Source organism: Anser brachyrhynchus (assembly GCF_964034855.1).
Source record: "Anser brachyrhynchus genome assembly, chromosome: 11".
Taxonomy (NCBI): domain Eukaryota; kingdom Metazoa; phylum Chordata; class Aves; order Anseriformes; family Anatidae; genus Anser; species Anser brachyrhynchus.
The window spans coordinates 22,002,441-22,020,909 of NC_137706.1; the positions used below are offsets into that span (position 1 = coordinate 22,002,441).

Below are 18,469 nucleotides of genomic sequence, written 5' to 3' on the forward strand. Positions count from 1 at the left end.
ACAAACAGGATGACTAAAAGAGCACATCTAGGACAGCACCTGGCGCTTCAGCAGACATTCGAGCCCCAGTATCTGGGGGGAAAAAAAAGGAAGCTTACAACTGTTAATCATATTTTATGTCAGGTTAACATCCCAAGACTTAAATTTTCAGAACTCCTCTGTTATGTAGCTCTGAATTACTTAGACATCTAGCAAGGGAGAAGAACAGAGGCAACCACATCTCTGGGATTCACCGTTCCAGTAACTGCTTTTGATTTGTGATCTCAAGTGTATCCCAGAGATAGCTTTAATGCAGGCTTACAGGGATTATTTTCCCTGAAACAGTAGGGCATCTAGAACTAGTCAGAACTGATATCTGTTTGTAGCAGAAAAAAGGTCTGAATAAATTTATGAGCTTAAAAATATTTATTTAACACGAACTTTTGGACTTCACAAATGTACAAATCTAAGAAGGTTCAGCAAATCAAATAAAGATTTATAAACAATGATTACAGCTTCATGGCATGCTTTTATACAGTATTTACATTTTCCTAGTTACAATATCGAATATGAAGGCTGAAGGAATTGCCTGTTTTTCGGCTTCGGTGGTGCCATAATCCCCAGCTTTCCAACAGTTCCTTGTGTGGCACCGTAAGATGCTGAGCTGTAGCCAGATGAAGGTGGAGTCTTAGAGTTGGATGGCCTTTTGGTCCTTCGGTACTTGCTGTAACCACTGTAATATTTAGAGAGAAGTTACAGTATTGTGTGTCAAACATTTGGTTTACTTGCCACATTCCCTACCCGTGGTGTATTTATACAGTTGCACACCATGTAAGATTTTCTAGACAACTATATATTTTTTGAACTTTTTTTTTTTAAATAAACATGGCTGCAAGAATACCTTTGAAATGTAAATTTAGTGTAGCTGTTGCTCTGACATCTGCTTAAGGGCAAGAAGCAGCCTGAAATATGAACACAGAATGCTAAACCAACCTAACTCCTATTAATCTAATTAGAGTATCAACATTAAATGACACTTCAGGGTCAACAGCATTTAATGACTAATATTTTAGGTAGATGGAAAGCAGAGGAATAAAACATACTAAGCTGGAACTGCTATTTCCTAAAAAAACAAAGCAAGACAAGCAGAAAAAATAACTGAGTGAGGAAAACGAGTACATAAAAGGAGATATACCTGAAAAAAAAAAAAAAGCAATGGCAGAAAGCAGTGAGTTTCATTCCAGTGCAGTCACATAATCTAATTACAGGCAAATAAGTGTTAGTATGAAAGTACATTGAGAACGTACCTCTAATTTGCCCTGCATATTAAGATTTCAGACAGCGGAAAGGGGCATCATAAAATTAAGCCTTATTTTTGCAGCAAATTCTGCTCCTGCTATAAGCTTTGAAACTTAGCACGTTAGTTTGAGGAATACCAATAGCCCGCCACAGAAATGGCAAAGGTAAGCAAGAGCACGTTGGCAGCAGCAGCAGCAGCATAGTGGTACACCTCCTCCTGAGAAGCCTGAAACTGATATTTAATTAATTTTTAAAGTTCAGTATTTGATGAACTAACCTACATATAATCCCATACAATTACTTAAGAAAATGCATTAAGATAACAGTGCAGTTCTGGGATCATCATCACCTCGGGAAAACAAAAGTTACAACTGAGCACAAGCAACATACCCTTTGGGATGAAACTGCTGGCTACCAGCACTGCTTGTCTTTTTCTTCTTGGATTCTCTGAAGTTTGGCGGCCTTTTCCTTTTCCTTCTTTGGTTTGCATTATTGCAAAAATAGCTTGAGGTTGTAACTACATCTCCTGCTTCTTCCTCACTCTCAGGTGTGCCAGTACTCCCCGCAGCTGTGTCCACACTTTGGCAGGCAGCATCTTCTGCAGATAGACGATGAATTAAAACTAATGAAATCAAAACATTGCCTGGGGCAGCCAGAACTGTCAGCTAGAGCACGCTATTTGCGCCAAACTTCTGTCCTTGCCATTCAAATACTCCTTGCACCACAATCCTCCTGGTGATGCTCCAGGCTCAGCTAAAGGCATTTCTCAGGTTGTTGTAACGCAAAGACAGACAGAAGGCAGTTTTGGTTTAACTCATCATGATTAAAAAAAAAAAAAAAAAGACCAGCCCTATTTTCACTAGCTTGGCTTCTTTTCTAAACTATTTTGGTAGCACTGCGCTTTCTGCCTTTACACTCTTTTCCCTGTGTCAGCTGGAAAGAATTATGGAATATACCATAAATAATACACTGAAATACAGCACTTGTTTTTAAAACAGCACCAGGAGACACTGAAAGGCTCAGACAGCTCAGAGTTCCTCCTCAATCCGTTGTAAGCGAGAAGGACATGATTCTTTGCACAGGCAGTCAAATGAAACACTTAAGTGAGGTTTGTAGACATGAATTTATTCACATTGCAGCATATGAAAACACAGCCTCCTTAAACAAAACTATGAATCGCTTTTAAACTGATGGCCAAGCTATATAAAATATTCTAATTACAACACAGGCTACATGCTACGCTCGTGACACTGCCAGATTTACTAGTCTCATGGCTTAATTCTCCCCTGAGCTGAACTCTGTGTATAAGGTTAAAAGCTGTAAAAAGGGACTGTAAAATACTGGCATACTGACTTGCTTGCCTTTTTTTTTTTTTTTGCCCCCTCCATCTAGTTTTGAAAGTTCTTCGCATTTCAGCAGGAGCTAGTCAGTGTAGACTTGGACTTGCTGATCTCAGTTACTATGAAAAATAAAAGGCAGTAGTTATTGATGGTCTGCCAGGCTACGGCACTACCCAATACATAGTAGATTCAGATGGAAAAATACGCGGGGGGGGGGGGGGGGGGGCAAGATTTTTAACCTGAATGCCCTGAAGTCTCTGTCTAAGTATATTACATAAACCCCAATAACTAACAGGGAAGGAGCGCAGAAATATGTTTAGTCTTTCTTTTCCTTTTTCAGTCTGTCAGAACTATGCTGAATTTAACCAGTGAGAAGACAGCAAAGACCTTTGTACGTTCTGAGAATGTGAAATTGCTCCCTTTTTTGTAATCATTAAACTCCAAGAAACAGTGATTGTGTTTAAAACCAGGTGACTTTTCACGGGAACTTCTTATATAGAGAAGGAGGGAAAAGGATTATATTGGAACACACATTTACATGCAAAGAATACTAAACCTGGTATGGTCCATTCAGAGTACTTATCCATCACTTTAATTATTTCTGCGCCATATTTTTCCAGTTTATCTTCTGTGACTCCATCTATCTGCAGCAAAACCTCCACATCGGAAGACAAGGTTTCTGTAAGGTAACAAGGTACCAGTTAGACACATCAAAGTAACTTCTTAAGGTAGAACATTCTGGAGGAAATCCATCCCTTTTAGTGCCACAGTGTCCACTAATTCCCCAGGGAAGCAAGCCTTTTTTTCTATACAGATTTACTCCCAGCTGTTTAGTACACACCAGGGGAATGTATGCTGTATATGCTACTTGCATGGGATTCACTCAGCTGCGTATAGGTAAAGCGTCTCTCTCCAAACTTTAGGAAACTATAGATTTTCTCTCAGAAAAGGCTACAGTTGCACATGCAGTCTGCTGCCTACAGGGGGTTAATGAACAGTTGACATTACCTGCTATTTTCTTTAGAGTTGAAGTACTGAAAATATTGAAGTAATGCACATCAAAGACTTTCCCAAGAGTTTTGCACATGTCTGTAAGTTCGCTGAGGCACTTTTTAACCATCTCTTCCCGCTGTGACATTTTTGTCACAGAAGCCCTTTGTTTTCTAATGGCACTGGCACTTTCAGTTTCATGAAATTCCACCTGTTAAGATAAGCCAATCGATAACTTCTGTCAGGGGAGCTGCTGCAGAGTAGTCATTAGAGCATAGATTGGTAACGCAGAAGAACAGTGAAAGAAGCCAAAAGTATTCTCTGATGGACCAAAAAAAGCTGTTTACCCAGTACACACTTTTACAGTGATCTTTTTTACAGGCCAGTTGATAAAGCACCCATTCTCAACCACCTGTAAGTTTCTTCTACAAAGAACAAGCAAAGCAAGTATACACAACACAGGAAAAAGCCCTGTGAAACCAACATGCAGCTAGCTTTAAACAGAGGTCACTAGGTCTATTGCTGAGGGCTCTTCTCTTCTCCAAACACAGCACTAATGCAGACGAGGTACTGCCTCAAGCAATTCTGAGACTGGTTTCATGACCTTCTTGGAGGAGTGCATTTTATTTCAGAGAGCATCAATGGCTGGAAAAAAATAGAGCATAAAATGCAGAATAAAGTAGTGCTGTTCCTTTTTATTTTTCTTCCTCCTTAGCTAGCACTTTCTGTGTCGGTCAGTATCACAGAACGGCTGAGGTTGGAAGGGACCTCTGGAGATCATCTGGTCCAGTCCCCAAGCTCAAACAGGGCCACCAGGAGCAGGTTGCCCTGGACCACATCCCCCTGACTCCTGCAAGTCTTCAACGAGGAGACTTCACAAGCTTTCTGGGCAACCCATTCCACTACTCAGTCACCTCCCCAGTAAGGAAGTGCTTCCTGATGATTAGACGGAACCTCTTGTGTTTCAGTTTGTGCCCATTGCCTCCTCCTGGCACTGGGCCCTACTGAGAGGAGCCTTGCTCTGTCCTCTTTGCACCCTCCCTTCGAGTATAGACATTAATAAGATCCCTTCTGAGCCTCCTCTTCTCCAGGCTGAACAGTCCCAAAATCTTGCATTCTTGTCATGATGGAATCAAGCAGAAGGAGAATGAACAGAAAGATTTAACCCTCTCCAGTACTCTCAAACTCACCTTTTGCTTCACGACATTACTATTAGAACACTGGACCACAGGTCATGATTGTCAGATTCTGCTCCATGAATTTACTAAAGATCAGTTACTGTACTTCAGTCGGTACTCAAACTATGTTAAAAAAACACACAAGGTATATGCTGCACAAAAACTGTAGCATATTCCTTAAAACAGTATGTTCAAGGGAAAAAAATTGTTACTCACCTGTAGTGATCCATTTAGCACAGCCTGCGCTCGCTCTCCTAGAATTACATAAGCTACAGCTTGGTCATTAGCTGTAATATACAAGTCTTCATCCAGAATCTTGTCCAATACCAGTTTTCTAAATAGTCTTTCAACATTATGCCTTGAGTAGGCAGCCCCCTTCCCAAATATTCCAGACTGAATCTTCGCACTCTTTGTACCTGTGCAACAGAAGTCAGAGGATTAGCCTGCAATTAGAGAGCCTTCGCAGGTATGTGTTTAGAAACACATCGAAGACTCCCAGGAGTATTCCGTGGTTTGAGCGCGTATGCACACACACACAGCATGCAAGTACCAGAAAGTCCAAGCACCAGCAGAAAACTAATATCATTATAGCAACCTGAAAGAGATTAAAGCTTTAGTCTCATTTATTTTCAATCATTTAACCATCAAGAGATTACTGGGAAGAATAATTTTGCCAAATATATGTTATTTTAAACCACTGCTGATATTACAAAGACCTCCTGATACTCAGGAGTTTATGCACCGTGTATATTTAGGTGGTGTTTCTGGAAAAACAATACTTACCTAAGAAAATGTCTACCATCATATTCAATGTGTATCTCCCAGAACCTGCATTTCTCCTTGCATTTATTCCTCTCATCTCTCCGCAATGTTGCTGTACAAATCTTATAATGCTTTTCACTTCATCGGTTACATTTCTTGATTTGTAATCCTATTAAAATAGACTTGATTAGGAAACAACTGGATGTGGTTCTATCCTAATGCAAGTTGTGTTGCTGACAACCTTGTTTTTCATCATTGAGCTTTTTCCAGTCATGAATTCATTTTGTCCCAAACACGAAAACAGTGATTTGCTAGTTAGTACAGCAACAGTGATATAGTCACAGGTTAGATATTACTCTGAAAAATGCAAGACAAAAGACATACCAACTGACTGTATCTAACCTTTAGTGTGTTAATTCTACACAGAGAGCTGGAAGATTGCTGAGTCTGTACCGATGATCAAGGTAAATTGTTCGTAAAGCATTCCCGTAATTTTTTGCTGCCATGCACTAGAACTTACACTTCCTACACACATTAAAATGAGAAGGCTGGACAAAATCTGCATTATTCTAGTCAATTTTTGTTACAATCAAAGACGTATTATTTTCTATGATTTTATGTATAGGGTAGTGCTACAAACATTGGCTTGAGAAGCAACATCATCAGGTATAGCCATCATAGCCATTCATAGCCAACATCAGAGCCACTCCAGTTGATCTTGTATTAGTTCCTGTCTCCAATAAGCACAGTGGCCAAAAAGCAACACTAAGGGACATCCTTATACCTCACTAGTCACCCTGGGCCAAAACAACAGCATAAGTCCATGGATAGTTTACATAATTATACTCTCATTTAAACTCTGAAAACAATTCAAAGCATCCAGCATCACAAAACTACAAGGCATCTTACTCATTTTCTCTATTTACCTTCCCAAGTGTAATGTTACCATTTTTCAAATGCAGAAAAATACAAAATCAGTTTAACAGCACTATAAATAAGAACTGATTTTTACCTTCTTTCTACTGCAGTTATCACAAATTACTTCTGGGTGATCTTTACAAAAGTTAGGATTAAAATTAGTTTCCCCAAAGTAGGCCAAAAGCTGAATTCTCCGGCAATCAACTACGTTCTCACAGTAATGAACCATACTGTACAGGTTGTTAAAGTGGGTTTCTCTCGTGTGAATGTTTCCATCTTTCTCCACTGAAATGCAATAAGTTCAATCATATTTGTTTTATCTTCACTTCTGTCTTTTTACGTATTATCAGATAGACAAAAAGACAAAACATAATATTCTGTTGCTTAAAAAAGGACAAGTACTTTAGTACAGAACTAACCTAAACCAGATTTTACCTCTCAAGCTTTAAAGGATGGGAAAAAAAAATCTATAATGATAAAAATCAAGAGATGAATACATATAAAGAAAAATGGCTTTGACTAGAATTAAGCATAAGTAATAAAAATCTTTCACGACAGAAAATCATTCAGGTAAATAATAAAACAAAGGTGCACAGTTCTCCCATCTTTGCAATACCATACACCACTTCACTTCTAAGTGAGAAAATAACCCAGTCTAACTGAAACAGAAACCAGCAACTACATGACTTTTTTTACTATTGTCTCAATTAAGCTACAAATACAAAAAATCACTTACTTAGTATGAGCCTTCTAAGTCTGGTTACATCACTGTAGCTGTAGAAGAGCAGACAGTGAGACATTTCACCATCTCGTCCGGCCCTGCCAGACTCCTGATAGTAACCTTCTACAGATTTAGGAAGGGAAGCATGGATAACATATCGTACATCAGGTTTATCTATTCCCATTCCAAAGGCGATTGTTGCACATATAACCTAGAAGAAATCACACTGTGTTATGCAGAGTTACGAAAACCATTCATGCAGTACTCTGCACCAAAACCAGGCATGTTATCAGGCTTATGAAATTATGCAGAACAGAGAATTTCAACTGGAACCCTGCAAGACAAGTACAGAACAGTAAAAGCCCCTCTCTCCTTCTTTTAGGAGACCTTTTTGCCATAGAGGGAAAACTCCAAATTTGAGAATCTCAAGATACAATTCAGCAAGAGTGCCTAGGGCTGTTTCAGAAGCCTTGCACAGCTCAGTTCCTTATTCCTGGAGCATCATACCTTGGTGCAGTACTGAGGTCTTTGATTTGTAAAAGTCACAATGAAAAGAAGACTGACAGGTTTGGGCAGATCTCTTATGATCAGTTATTTAACCCTGCATCTGATTTTGCAATGTTACACAACTTTGTTTGCCTTTACTAGGCCAAGAGCAATACAAGTGCTCTAAATTCTTCCGCTAAATACTTTCCTCTAAATACTTCCTTCCCCTCCCTGTTGTTTTTTTTTTGGTTGTTTTTTTTTTTTTTTTTTTTACCTGGCATCCTTCTTGATTAATCCACTTCTTTTGCACAAGATCTCTGTTGGAGTCAGGGAGGCCAGCATGATAGGCAAGCGCAGAAAGACCTTCCTTCTGCAGAATGGCTGCAGTCGTGTCACATTCGTGACGTGAAAGGCAGTAAATTATTCCAGAGTCATCTGCGAATATAAGAGATGTGCTAGAATAAAGCAGGTGATAGGGAATAAAGCTGTAACAGTCATACCTGTGTCAAGACAATACCGCATTACACTTACCCATTTTTCCCCTATTGGAATCAACGTAACTGCTCAATAAAGCAAAGTAAGTTTGTTAATATCAGATGGTTTAGTTAGTTTCTCCTCATTCAACTCCTCACTTATTTACTAGGTTACAGCACTAGAGAAGCTATGAAGGGAGCTCTGTGTAGTCAACTTCCAACAGCAGGAGGTGCAGGACTCCAAAATGAGAGCACAGACAGATATGGCTCACAAAAGATATAATTAAGGGCAACCACAGATAAGCACAGACAAACAGAATTAAACTATTAAAACTGTATGGGTATTAGATGACACTAAAAGGTCTGGCAACCTCCAGATAGATTACTCAGAGCACTACCATAATTTCCTTTTTCGTCTTATCTTGAACTCTTAAGTTTAGGATGTCTGCAAATCTGATTCTCATTATCAGCAATATTTTTTCTCCTACTTGTTGTTTCTGTAAATGTACCAGTAGCTTGAAAAAGGCACAAGGCTTTTTTTTTTTTTTTAATATATATAGTATTGTGAGATAGGAAAAGCTTTTATAAAGTAGTTCATAAAAATGCATAGAAGCACACTACATTGCTCAGTACTCACGTGGATGATATTTTTTAATCCATTCCAAGCAATCCATTGCCACCCTCTTTGGCTTCTTGGGCAATACATCATATTTCAAGTTATGCCTGTTGAAGCTCATTGTAAACCTAAAAACAAGACATCTTATTGATACTCAATTTTATGAGTGCAGTAGTCCATTCAACAAGCTAGGAATTGACTGGAATGTCTCAAATTCAAGTCATTACTACTAGTCCTGTGCCACCTGCATAGGAATTACTGTTCCACTATCCTCACTGAGATTCACACCACTCACACTTTGGGTCTAAGATTTCTGTTTTTCCTGTGGCTGGAAAATAAAGAAAGCTACACTGCACCGTGGAAGTCAGCATGGAAGAAATGCTTGTCTTTCTAACATTCACACAGATTTCTAAATTTTTTTGAAAAGTCAACAAAACCGTATTTCTAAAATTAAAAAAAAAAGTCAGAGTGCTTTACTTTTCCATCAGGTACACTGAAAATGTTAAAATGGAATCCAGACCCAACAGTAACTCATAATCTAAGTTACTGCCAACATTAACTAAAAAACACTTCCTACTTTTGGATTTTCCAGCACTCTCATGAAAAGCACTCTAAAATGTAACTTGCACACTTACAGCTTCCTTAATCAAGCAAGGAAGAGTTTGGCAAGATTTCTTATTATTTTAATAATCTGCATTTAAGTCTGATTAAATGAGAATGCATGCGTGGAATTTAATCTGATACATCTATGTAAGTGTTTCAGATGGACCTCTAATGCATTTCTTGCTTTCTTAAGTTTTCCATTCAAACGTTCTGCAGCTCAAATTGTTTCAGGAAACTGCTGGACAACTTACACTTGTGGTCTTAGCATCTCAAGCTGATTCTGAATATCCTTTTGCACTCTTGGGTTAGCAGTGGCAGTAAGAGCCATCATAGGAACAGAGCGAAACTTCTTGCGGAGCATGTTCAGTCGTTTGTAGTCTTTTCGAAAATCATGACCCCACTAGTTAAAAAAAAAAAAAGAAAAAGAAAAATAACTGAGTACGATGCTCCAACCAAGTTTTTGCCATTGTGAAAAACAAATCAAGGTTTTCACCTGGCTGACACAGTGGGCCTCATCAATGACAAAACGTGCTAGGAGTTTCCGGTTGTAAAGATTTTCCAGGGCTGACATCAGTCGGTTGCTTGCACAGACCTAAGTAAACACCCACCAGTGGCATTAGAAAGCAAACAAACAAAGCCAAGTGTCACCCTAGCTAAGACTGCAGAAACAATTGTTCTGTACAGCCAAGTTCATCTGGACTGCACATGTAAAGCCTGAAGGCATAAAGGTGATGGCAATCACCTTGATTTTAATTGACAATGAAGCAGCTGATGTGGGATTGCCACAAAGCTCTAGGACCAGCTACCCAGAGGTCCAATAATCTGATTGAATTTAAATGACTTATGTCATAGAAGACAGGGAAAGGCAAAGCTGTAGGAAGAAACATTCAGCACACTAAGTAGTCCCCTCTCGCAATGCTCTTGTGGAATATCATTTTTAAAGGCAGCATACAATTAACTACAAGACAGTCTTTTGACAGTCACCTGCCAACTTGGTAGTTACATGTTCCTACCCTGTAGTATCCTGTTCAGAGTAGCCTAGATTCCGACAGCCACTAGTACATGCTATGATATATTGAAGATGATACAAATGGCGTTTTTGCTTTAAGAGTTTAAATTTTGCAGACGTTATGCTCAGTTCTCATTCTTGGTTAATTACTGACTGAATGTAGTTGCATCCATATAGAGACTTACTGAATTCTATTAAAGTATTTCACACTTTTTTTTTTTTCCAAGAAGCCTACTCTAAGTTCTATGTTTCCCCCTTATTCTTATAGCAATCCTCCTCTTGTTGCCTCCAGGACTTTACAATTCAGATCGAGTACAAACCTTCTCAGGGGTAACATACAGAAGTTTTATTACAGGATCTTTTTTTGACAATTGCATATATATGTTCGAAGCATCAGTATCTGTTCTATCACCAGTCAGGTATGTTGCAGCAATCTGTAAAAAAATAAATATGTATATTAAGTTTTAATGTGTGCAAAATGAAAGTATCCTCAAATGCTAGTCCTATAACTGGTTATAAAGCAGGTAAAAAGTATATCCATTTACTACCCTTAGCGAACATTACACAAGAAAGCATTGAAAATGTTATTACAGATAGCATTTGAATCCCTGCTGTACAGGAGCCATTGCATTATCTTTCTGATGATAAAGCCAAAGGATTATAAACCAAATTCTATTCTTCTGCTCCCAGTTCTACCAACAAACAGCTGACTTAGAGGGTACATCTACTTTCTTTCAACTCTTTCCAGTAAAGAAAACAGACGTGATACTTTTCACTTACTTTTTTTTTTGTCTAAATATTACTTATCCAGAAATGATTAGCATCTTCAGAACCCTCTTACCTCAGGAATTATTAGTGCTCGCTTCTTCTACCGTCCCAGACTACTTCTATTTACTTGTCTAAACACTACTCTTAGAATCTGAGAATCAGGTACATCTTCTTGAAAACTAAGCTTGAACAACAAATACGTGAGCATCAATAAACTGATGAGTTAGACTGCACATATATTCTAGCTCATCTAATGTAGATCTTCCTAGACAACTTTAACAGGTGTGCCTTCACAGCTTACGTCTAATTATTTTTTGGAGTTTATATCTGAGACACACAAGATTTATTGTAATATTTCAGATTTCTAGTGCACTTATCTGCAGTTTAACTAAATAACTTGTTTGAACTTACATCTAAAGTATTCAGCTTCTGAACTTGATCTATTATCAGCGATCTCAGCGGAGAAATAACAATAGTGACTCCAGCGGAGACACAAGCAGGTAATTGGTAGCACAAACTTTTACCACCACCTGTAAGAATTAAACAGTGTGCAACAAATATTAGGTATCTAGAGGAAAGGGAGACAAGGCAGAGAAAGCGCAGAAGAAAACAGTCCTATTTCTTACTTTCCATTTAACAGTGCTTTAAGAAACAAACTTTTACCAAATCTAATCACCTTATTCAAAATACCCAAGCGCATTCAAAATTCCAGAAATCCTGTCGCTACAGAATTCAAGCAGCACAATTTAGCAAGACCTCCATAAAGGCACAGAGAAAGAATAGTTTGTCATGAGCCTTGCAGAAGGAACTACAGATCTTTATTTCTCGAATGCATGTCAGATCTCAAAAGCCTGTAGCCGTGTGATGTTTGTAGATACATACCAGTGGGCATTAAGATGAAACAATCTTCTCCCAGAAGAGCAGCATTGATGGCCTCCAGCTGATTCGTCCGGAAAGTGTGCAAACCAAACTTTCTGTGAAATATAGTCATCATTTCTTCAGAGTGGGAAAATTTCATACCCCTGAAACGTTCTAGTGCGGGGTTATTAACCAGTGGCTCTAGTAGACAGAGAAAATGTTCTTAAAATAAGTTCCAATACCAAATTGTACTTTACCTCTTTCAACACAGAACTCCATTGGTGTAACAGATTGCCTAGCGAACACTTCAACTCCTTAAACCTTTTAAACTAAAATCGTAAGTTAATATAAATAAAGAAGATGCATACAACTAGAATTTAAGGCTGGCTAAAGTATGAATTTTGATTATACACTAATCTCTGATTTTTTTTTTAAACAAACTTGCCCGCAACTGTATAAAATGCATAATCTTATGCTGTAAAACTTTATCTTTGCCACAAAACTACTAGCACTCTCCCTGTATTTAACTAGTGCTACTTAGAAGCCAGCTGCATCAGCAGCAGAGAAGCGTGCCTACTCAGACAGTAAACCTGCAGTCAGAACACCTCTCAGCATGGTTAGGTCTTCAAAAACAACTGCTTGAGTAAGCTTACAGCATGATAAAAGCCTGCATGACTTAAAAACACCTCTGCTTTCACCTCCCCGTTCCTGCAAGAACTGGTAATACTGACCTACACTCGTGCACCAGAGGGGTTAGGTTTACTTCAACAAGTACCCAAATTTGAATGTTTTGTATAAGCAGCTAAGACTATTGTATGGCTTTGAATTAACAACTGCAGAGTCATCATTTAATTAAACCACAGAAGCATTCCAGTTTCCAATTTTAGCAGCTTCATCTCCCCAGCACTTCATCTCCCCAGCAGTCTGTAACCTACATGGCAAATAAATATTCAAATTTGGCAACACTCTGAGGAGAAAAAGAGAGGAGAAAGATTCTGCAGTGTCATCTTTACAAAGAGAAGTAAAAACAAATTTCCATATGACCAAAAAGGCACTGATGTCATCTACAGTAAATTACTTGGTCTTAGACTTAGCATAAATACACACAAATTAAAAAGGAAAAACAGTAATCCTCATTCGCATAATTTACCTGTTTGGTTCTTTGTTGCAGTCAAGCAGCTTGATTTTGGAGCAACAGGATTTGATACAGGAGGAGATCCTTTGGCTGCTGAGATGATCTTTGAGAGCAGGGATTTGGCAGGTGGCCCCTCCCTGACCGGCTGATACAATGGCGCAGATGGTGTCTCAGGTGCCGAAACAGTCACTGAATTCTCCCAGCCCTCATCAAAATCATCAATATCAAAATTATCGAGATCAAAGTCTGTATCGTTTACATCTAAACAGTCTGATGCAGCAGTGCCAGCAGGGGCTTTGCTCGGAACTTTCACGGCAGTGCTCGTAATGGGCCTCTCCGGAAGATGCCAGCGTTCACCGTTTCTCACCGCTGTTTTTTCACACCAGCTGTTGTTGAAAGACATCTCCGAAGGATGGCTGAGAGACGTTCTGTCTTTGCTGTTCACCTTGGAAGAAGAAAGTTCTGCAGTTTCTAGGCAGATGACCTCCTGAACATTTTGCTTCGAAACATAAGAGGTATCCAAGTCATCAAGTGTTTGATCATTTTCTGTAGAAAAATTGCTTAAATTAACAGTCCCGGAAAGCTTAGATGAAAGATTTGTAGATTTTGGTGAGTTTCTGACAAAACTCCTATTTGGGCCAGAACACAAAGCAGTACCAGAACGCACAGAGGAGTCTTGTTGCACACATGCCTTCCCATCTCTAGGAAAAATGTTGTTTGTGCTTCTTGCCTTCAAAGTGACAGAACTAGCTAACAATTTTCTCCTGGAAGAGATGGCAAGGGAAGGAAGAATGAAAATGAATATTTAAGTCACAAGCAATGATATATCACTTTCTACAACATACATTAAACATTTGTCTTTTTCTTCCTAATTAAAATATTAACATATGGTGGTTACATTGTTTTTTGTGTCCAACACAGGACATTACAACTCAATATTTTAAAAATATTTCAAACAAATCTAGGGAAGAGAGAATAATACCAGAACTCAGTTGAACACAGTAATTGCAAAATTAATATGCGTTCACCACAAGTATTAAAATAAAGGAATTCTTAATAGTGAAGAACTGATTCAGGCAACACAGAGCATAAAGTTCTTAAAGGCACAAACCCAAAGTTAAAGAAGTAAAAAATACGCTTGAAACAAATTGTTTTTCTGTACTTTCTGAAGACTATCACTGACTACAGTAATAATAGAAAAAAATAGTTTTACCAAGAATGTTTAGAAAAAGCACTGTTTCAGCCCAATAAAGACACAAACCAAAATGCCAGATCTCAGTATTTTGTCTATGTACAGTGTCACCGAATTATACGGGAGGAGGCAGCCTGTAGTAGCAATACTCAAACTGAAAGATGACAGGTATGCAGATACTGGTAGAAGTCACAAATCGTTATTGTCAGGGATGGTGAGTCTCACAGAGAGAACATTAAATTAACGCCTCAGGTTACAAGAAATCAGGATGACACTTAGCAGATTATATCGCACCACTCTGCTTCTTCAGAAGCACCTGGTGATAGTTACCTTCCAGAAAAAAGAAACAGCACTACCTGTGCCTCAGGTTGAACATGGAATCAGATTCTTTCTTCTGAAAGTATTAACAATTCCAGGATTCTGCCAGAAAGTCTTCGGATTTTTTGTCTAAAACTTTATTTGGTCAGTTATTTTAGGCTTTTTATTAAAAAAAAAACCAACTTTCTGTATCATGTTTTCAGTGTGATGGAGACACCTAGAGGCACGATATGGTTTCATACAGAACTTGGCAATAAGAAATACTACTTATTAAAATGTACCGGAGATCCCTTTGCTGAAGCAGTTCTTTTGCACACGACAGCGACTTAAGCTCATGAATAGGAATGGCATCTACCAGCTTACAAATATCATCCATGACGCTGTAAAGTTCCTGTTCCAAATGCGGGCCTTCATCTGCAAGACAGAGCTTATTTCAGCAAAGAGTAACACTATTTTTTATTGGAATGAAGTAACAAGAGGATCTCACTTTCTCTCCCAAAAGACAGAACACATCACGTAAGTCTAAATAGTTTGCTTTTGATATATTTTAATAGCCCATTGGCATAAAGAAACTGCATTCACAAACTGCATTCTCTGTAAAAATACTGTTAAAATACGAACAAAGACACTACTTTGGCATTTATAAACAAAATTTTACATGACACTGGTACGGTCATAGTGTATTATAGCACAAACTGCATTTTTATGAATCTTGAGAGTAAAATCTGAATCTGCAGCTGTAGAACCATGTTGTTCTACACCTATACTCGGTAACTTTCTATTCTGCAAGTTCAACTCAGAAACCCATTACCTCAGTAGTTTCCAAAGTCAGCATCTGTAGGAATCAAATGGAAGAACTAAACCAGCTCAAACTTAGTGACGCATCTTTCTGTCATAGTGGACTTCGAGAACTGTTTAGTAGATGCGTGCTTTTAAGATCTGAAAAGGAGTTCTGAGCAGTATCCCAAGCTGGTGCTGACAAACCCAGAATCAACACAATTCTGAATCTACACGACTCATGCAACATCTGAAAATTCTGTACAAGACTCTGTTCCATACTTCCTCGTCCTCATCAGTTGTTATCAGAAAAAGCTCTCAGATTACATGGGATACATCGGAGAACAAGAAGTTGCAAACCATCACCAAAACCGAATGCATAAGATTTCAAATTATTTCACGTACCTGCATCCTCTGCCCTAGAATCACTTGCAGCAACAGGCTGTTTTGCTGTAATCTTCTCAGGCTTAGACTCAATGCCATTTGCTGTTGATCTTCCACCAGTAGGAGATTCTTTGAAAATATTACTAACATTAAAACAAAAAGTCATTAAAATACAGAAACGCATTGGATTTACAGACATCTTACAAAAAATCCATAAAAGAACTTAATCTTTTGGACTAGCAGCATTTGAGTATAAAAGATAAATTTCTCATCTAAGTAACATCAGTAAGCTCAGTAAGCTAACATCTAACTGTTATGTGCCAATTTGTAGAGATTTGTTTCAATAATTTTTTTTCCCTCTCACTATGACAGGAAAAATAACTCTGCTTTTTCTGAAGCAAAAGCCACATTTGTTATGACCAATGTTTAAGGTGTTTCAGAAAACATTAATAGCAGCTGTCAACTGCTAACCTGCCAAGCCAGAAGCAGTCAAAACCAACTCAAACGGTAACTTTTTAACAAGCGCTAGTTTCATATTTTTTTTTTGTTAGTTTTAAAAAGACAGCTTTGTTTTACCTAATGCTTTTTACAGATGGTGAGAAGGAAGGCAGCTCTTCTTCAGGGGAAGGTGGAACTACATCTAAGTAATCATCCTCTTCAAGCTCAATGTTTGCTAACAGCTCGTTGCTGATCTCATCCGTCTCTGGTTGGCTGTTTTTCTCACTGTTGCTTAGCTTCTGGCTTCCACCACTTTTATCAGTGGTAGCTGAAAGAGAAGTGTATTGATATTGTTGGGCAACGCTGAAAACTCTTTCTGGTGTAAACAGAAACACAATGGAATAGAGGAAAAAACTATTAGCCGTATTTCAAAACAATAGATTAATATAGTTTCTGACTTTTAAACAGCAAAGAAATAAATTGTCAAGAAACAGTGTTCAGTGTTAATCAGTTGCATCAAGACGTCAATTTCACAAATAAGGACCACAAGTTTCAAACCATAACAACTAAGAAACTTAAAACAGAAAAGCTAAGTGAAGCAGAGAGCTGCCAAAGATGCATACTGACTGATGGCCATGAACTTTTTGGTCATAATTGATGTGTGGTTGTTTTTTTCATTTGTTTGCTTGTTTTTAAAAAATCAACACAGATCTTTTTCTGCTTTAATATTTCTCATTGTTTCATTTAGGCATAAGTTGATTTTAGATCTCTTTTGTTTGAATTATAAAATTGTCTTTTTTTTTTTTTCCCCCCTGTAACATCTCTGCAGATTATTGGTATGTATTTCTGGAATGCCATCTGGAAAGACTTGCACCTCCAACGGTACCATGCTACCTGCTGCTGCAGAGACAGTTCTCCACTATCTGCAACACCGCACATTTGCAAAGCACAGTTACCAACATGAAATCCACGTGCCTAAGACTGCTGTCAGATAGGTGTGTGCAGCTCCCTCTGATTTCATTGAGAGCTCGCAAGATCTATATTTCTGAAAAGCGAAGTGTTCAGGTGTGCAAACGCAAACACGTTTTATTCTAGTTCATCGATGCTTTAACCCAACCCCTTACCTGTGCGAGCCTCTTCCCTCTCATCATCCAAAGTCACGTCAGTAGTTAAATTCTCCCGAAGATCCTCGCCCACAACCTTGTCGCTGCCACAGTGGACCGAGTCCCCGAGACAGATGACAGACCCTTGGGATGAGGGCTGCTCTTCCTCAGCGGGAGGCGTTCCTTTAGGCTCCCCAGCGCCAGGTTTGGGGGACGCTGCGTCGCCATTCACGGTCTCGGGCAGCTTATCGACACGGGAGCTCGGTCTCTGGGGAGCCTTGCAGGCGGCCCTCTGGCCTTTGGGGGACAAAACGGCTGGTTTGGAGAATCTCTTCTCGATGCCCGACAGGTCGAAGTCGTCCATATCGTCCCACTCATCGTCCGCGGCGACGGGGGGGCCCCCCTGCGGAGCGGGACCCCCAGCCCGGCCGGGAGCGGCCAGCGGCCTCCTGCCGGCCCCGACGGGCTCCTGAGCAGGGCGTCGGGACGCCGGGCAGGGACCGGGGCAGAGCGCGGCGGGGGCCGTGCTCGGGCCGCAGCCCCCCGCCGGGAAGGGCTCCGCGGGCCTCCTGCGCTGCCCGCCGGCCGGCGCCGCGTTCACGTCCTTGTCCCGCAGCGCCGAGCTCCCGCTGCGCTCCCTGCCGCACGGGGCGGGCTTCTTGAACGTGAAGCCCCTGGAAGAGAGGCGAAGGGCGGGCGGTCAGCCGGGCGGTCACCCAGCCCGGTCGGTCACCCAGCCCGGCGGCCCCCCGCCGCCCCCCGGTACTCACCCGGGCCGGCTCCGCGCGGGCGGCGGCTTGCTGAGGGCGCCGCGGGCCGAGTGCAGCTGCAGCTGCTCCCAGAGGTTGTTGTGCGGCACGGCCGCCATGACAGGACCGGGCGGCACCGGGCGGCGCCGGGCGGCGCCTCGCCTCGCCTCACCGCCCCTCGCCTCACCGCGCCGCCCCCCGCCGCCCCTCACCGCCCGCTCCCGCCGCGCCGCGCGCGCCCCGTCCCTCGCGCCCTTCGCATTGGGCGCGCAGCCGCCGCCCGCCTCCCCATTGGACGGGAGCGGGGGGCCGGAAGTGACGACACGGCGGTTCCGTCTCCATGGCGAGGGGATCTCGCCCCGCCCCCCGCCCG

The 18,469-nt window shown here is 40.5% G+C and overlaps 1 protein-coding gene across 2 annotated transcripts; it reads right to left on the reverse strand.

The window, feature by feature from the left end:
* Positions 1 to 386: 386 nt before the first annotated feature.
* On the reverse strand, positions 387 to 18,407 carry BLM (BLM RecQ like helicase). Of its 2 annotated transcripts, none has more exons than XM_080551566.1 (21): positions 18,118 to 18,407; positions 17,369 to 18,021; positions 16,383 to 16,620; positions 15,828 to 15,949; positions 14,927 to 15,059; positions 13,151 to 13,899; positions 12,025 to 12,201; positions 11,554 to 11,672; positions 10,695 to 10,808; positions 9,859 to 9,957; positions 9,617 to 9,765; positions 8,784 to 8,890; positions 7,948 to 8,108; positions 7,203 to 7,398; positions 6,561 to 6,751; positions 5,570 to 5,717; positions 5,003 to 5,202; positions 3,627 to 3,819; positions 3,175 to 3,297; positions 1,669 to 1,876; positions 387 to 712 (listed from the first exon to the last, which is right to left on the reverse strand). In XM_080551566.1, the coding sequence occupies exons 1-21, from the start codon at positions 18,213 to 18,215 to the stop codon at positions 535 to 537; spliced, it is 4,356 nt and encodes a 1,451-aa protein (XP_080407692.1). In that variant the 5' UTR covers positions 18,216 to 18,407; the 3' UTR covers positions 387 to 534. The 2 variants fall into 2 exon arrangements, with proteins under 2 accessions (XP_080407692.1, XP_080407693.1); XM_080551567.1 differs by having other exon boundaries at positions 16,383 to 16,572; positions 18,118 to 18,404.
* Positions 18,408 to 18,469: the final 62 nt, after the last annotated feature.

Excerpts from the sequence above, each read along its gene's own strand:
- BLM (XM_080551566.1), bottom strand. The coding sequence starts at position 18,215 with ATGGCGGCCGTGCCGCACAACAACCTCTGGGAGCAGCTGCAGCTGCAC. Across the intron at positions 18,022-18,117 it reads CCCGCGCGGAGCCGGCCCGG|GGGCTTCACGTTCAAGAAGC; the intron begins GTGAGTACCGGG and ends CCTCTCTTCCAG. Across the intron at positions 15,950-16,382 it reads CCATCTGTAAAAAGCATTAG|TAATATTTTCAAAGAATCTC; the intron begins GTAAAACAAAGC and ends TTTTAATGTTAG.